Consider the following 3,065-nt stretch of genomic DNA (forward strand, 5'->3'; position numbering starts at 1 on the left):
AGTTATATTAAATATCCACAGGACATGTTTTAATATAAGTCCGATTGTATTCATCTGCAAGAAGAACATCATATACACCTAGGATGGCTTCAGGGTGAGTAAATCATGGGGTAATTTTAACGTAATGACGGCAATTGACGCCTCTCGCAGTTCAAACAAACAGGGCTGGGCAACTGCGTTCATCATTACGTTGTGCGTCAAGTTCAAGGGTTACTCTTTTGGCGTAAATCGATGCGTATATCAACTATTAACTATTTATATATATTTCAAATATGGATATTTTTCTTACATCGCTCCGCTTCAGAAGGCCTTTATTAACCCCCAGAGCCGTGTAGAGCAGTTTTATCATGGATGGATGCACTTTGATGGACTTCAAAAAATATACAGCCATTCACTTGGAAGAGCCAGGACATTTTTTAATATAACAGATTTTTTTGTCTGAAAGAAGAATGTCATATAGGATGGCTTGAGGGTGAGTAAATCATGGGGTAATTTTCATTTTTTGGGGAACTTTCCCTTTATGGGAACATTCCATTTGATCGTTTTGCAAACATTGAGGGAATGTTACTTTCGAATATTCTCTGAACATTCTGAAACAAGTAGTAGTTAAACGTCCAACTAAAGCGCTTCAGTTAAAAAGTTCCATGAATGATGTATAAATAATGTTTCTGGGCTAATGTTTTGAGGACATTATTAAAGACCAAATAACTTCGAACACACATTCTATTAACGTTAGTGGAAGAACATTTGTTCAAGAAAACCTTGTAAATTCTGAGAACGCTCCCTGTTAGCTGTAAAACATGCAAAAAGAATCCATAAGTTCCCATGCTTTGGGTATCATCAGTTTCTCACCCCTCCTTAGTAGCAGGTCAAACTCTTGCAGGGCGCTTGTGTTCTGATTCGACTCTGAAAATGACACTGTCGGAATCTGAATTGCCACTATAGAAACATGAAAAAAAAAACATGATTATCTGACCATGTTTATATGCATATTCTGCATTCTGATAAAAGGCAATATTCTGATTTACTCTTTATTCTGAAAAGAGGTTAGCGTTGGGTTTTTAGGCCCTGAATCCAGTATCAAATATAATTAAAAAAAACAAATAAGCAAACTTTTCATTACTATCATGTCATGCTTACAGGATTAAAAAAGGCATGTCAACTGTTTTAATGTAATCTGAATATTTGCTCAATTAAGTTATGCCAAATACTGTAATGTACTTAATAGGATATTTTATCTTTCCATAATCTGTAAATTACCAAATTCTGAATATTCTGCATGTCTGCAAGTTTTGTTCCCTAAATAACACACATCAGAAACTCTTTAATTTACTTATAGTTATTACTATTCATCAGCTTTATGAAGCATTTATATATTTAAGCAGTTAGACTTTTGATAAAACTTTTCTTACCTTTGAAATTTTGCAGAAGATTTTTTCTCTGTTCTGGACTTAAGTCAGGATAAATGGTGGTTGTATTTTCCCATTGTCCAAGTTCTGTATTCACTTTGAATGTAAATGTCCTACCGATCACAACAGAAAACAAAATTAAAACAGAAAGTAGGAGGATTCCCAGCAATATTCCAGAAATTTTCAAAATGGTCTTCTTATTGATTTTGGTCTTCATCTTTCTTAAATTCAAAAGGAATGAATGACAGTCATCCGTATGATCAGGGTTCACATTTTTTATTGCCTCTCTGGTGAACATAAGGGACCCCTGCTGGTGTGATATAGAGCCAATCACAAATGTGAAGACCAAATGAGATGAAAATGAGACCGACTGTTGCGTTTTGAGTTATCAATGACACAGATATCGAAAACTTTAAAACAAATGAACAATTTGAAGTAATTTGCAGAATATTGAGCAGCAGTACTTAAAGTAACTGCCTTCATTAATCATATAATTATCCTTTACACCATTACATCACATATTTTTGAGGTCATGTTTAGTAGAAAAAAAGCAGCTGTATTGTGAAATTAAACTCAGATCATCCTTTTCTGATATTTATTATATTTATGGGGTTCACAAAGTGCAGCTATCAATATGCTAATTTATTAATTCAGGAACTTAAGCTCTTATAAAGCTTCATTTTTTTTAAGGCCACTGGTCCCATTTTCACAAAATTTAGCATATAGAGATCCTCCGATCAAAAAAAAAATCTTCATGCCTTAAAATAGCTTGAATGTAACGCTACACCCTTGCATCAGTAGTATTTAGTATATGCCTTCTATGAATATGCAAATTAGCCCCGTCTCCACTCACTCACACCAGCTCTGAGATCCACTCGTTGTCAAACAGCGATTTTGAGACCGACTTTGGTTCACAGCAGCTGTAGCGAAGAACTACCTGAAGCTGCTAGGGCTAGTTGGATCGCAGTGAACCAGGTGTGTCGGTCAGAACACCACAGAGTGAAGTATCAGTTTGAACTGGATTTATTCTCACTGGTATGCAGAATTAGCATGAGAGGAGGAGACAGCCTTTACATAAACCTTAACAAGCTATGAAAACTTGAGATCAATAGTGCAGTAGACTGATGAGAGCAGCCTCCAGAGGGAATGGAGTTCCTTAACTGTGTTTGAGCATGAAGACGATTGCTGTTGCACATGCAAGGCTTGGTGGACAATGACACGAGGTGAGCATGTTAAGCACACCTAGCTGAGACCTGGAGTAGTCACTAGGCCCTGCTTCAACTGACGTGGGTTTGGCTCATAAATGGGCTGAATAACCATTAGCTGGCATAGACATGTTTGGCGTGCTCGTAGTAAAGGATGTAGAGGCTTGAATGTGTGTGTGTGTGTGGTTTCTTCTTTATAGGACGCACACAGACACAAGATACATCCACCTGAAAGGCAATAATGCTTCTGAAACACGTCTTCAGCTGTTCGTGATTGCGGTGAACCTGATTACTAGCAGCGGCTGATGCAATCTGCCATTCGCACTGAGCGGAAGAGAAAGCTGCTCTTCCGGTCACTCCCTACAGAGTTCATAATAAGAGTCCAAACTAAATAGTGCTACATTGCTCTAGCATCATCTTATTATTAAGAGGCCTTTTGCACAGCCGCCCC

General features: G+C 37.3%; 1 protein-coding gene across 1 annotated transcript in view; it reads right to left on the reverse strand.

Annotated features, from left to right (window-relative positions):
- Window positions 1-1,626, reverse strand: part of LOC143722604 (N-fatty-acyl-amino acid synthase/hydrolase PM20D1.1) — an 8,486-nt gene extending 6,860 nt beyond the window's left edge. Inside the window, exons 1-2 of the mRNA XM_077214001.1 lie at window positions 1,413-1,626; window positions 853-939 (exon numbers count right to left, since the gene is read on the reverse strand). Of these exons, the coding sequence (XP_077070116.1) occupies window positions 853-939; window positions 1,413-1,626 (301 nt within the window). The remainder of the gene's footprint in view (window positions 1-852; window positions 940-1,412) is intronic.
- Window positions 1,627-3,065: the final 1,439 nt, after the last annotated feature.

Source organism: Siphateles boraxobius, unplaced genomic scaffold, assembly GCF_051911475.1.
Source record: "Siphateles boraxobius isolate OS27281-9 unplaced genomic scaffold, OSU_SipBor_1 68, whole genome shotgun sequence".
Classification (NCBI taxonomy): Eukaryota; Metazoa; Chordata; class Actinopteri; order Cypriniformes; family Leuciscidae; genus Siphateles; species Siphateles boraxobius.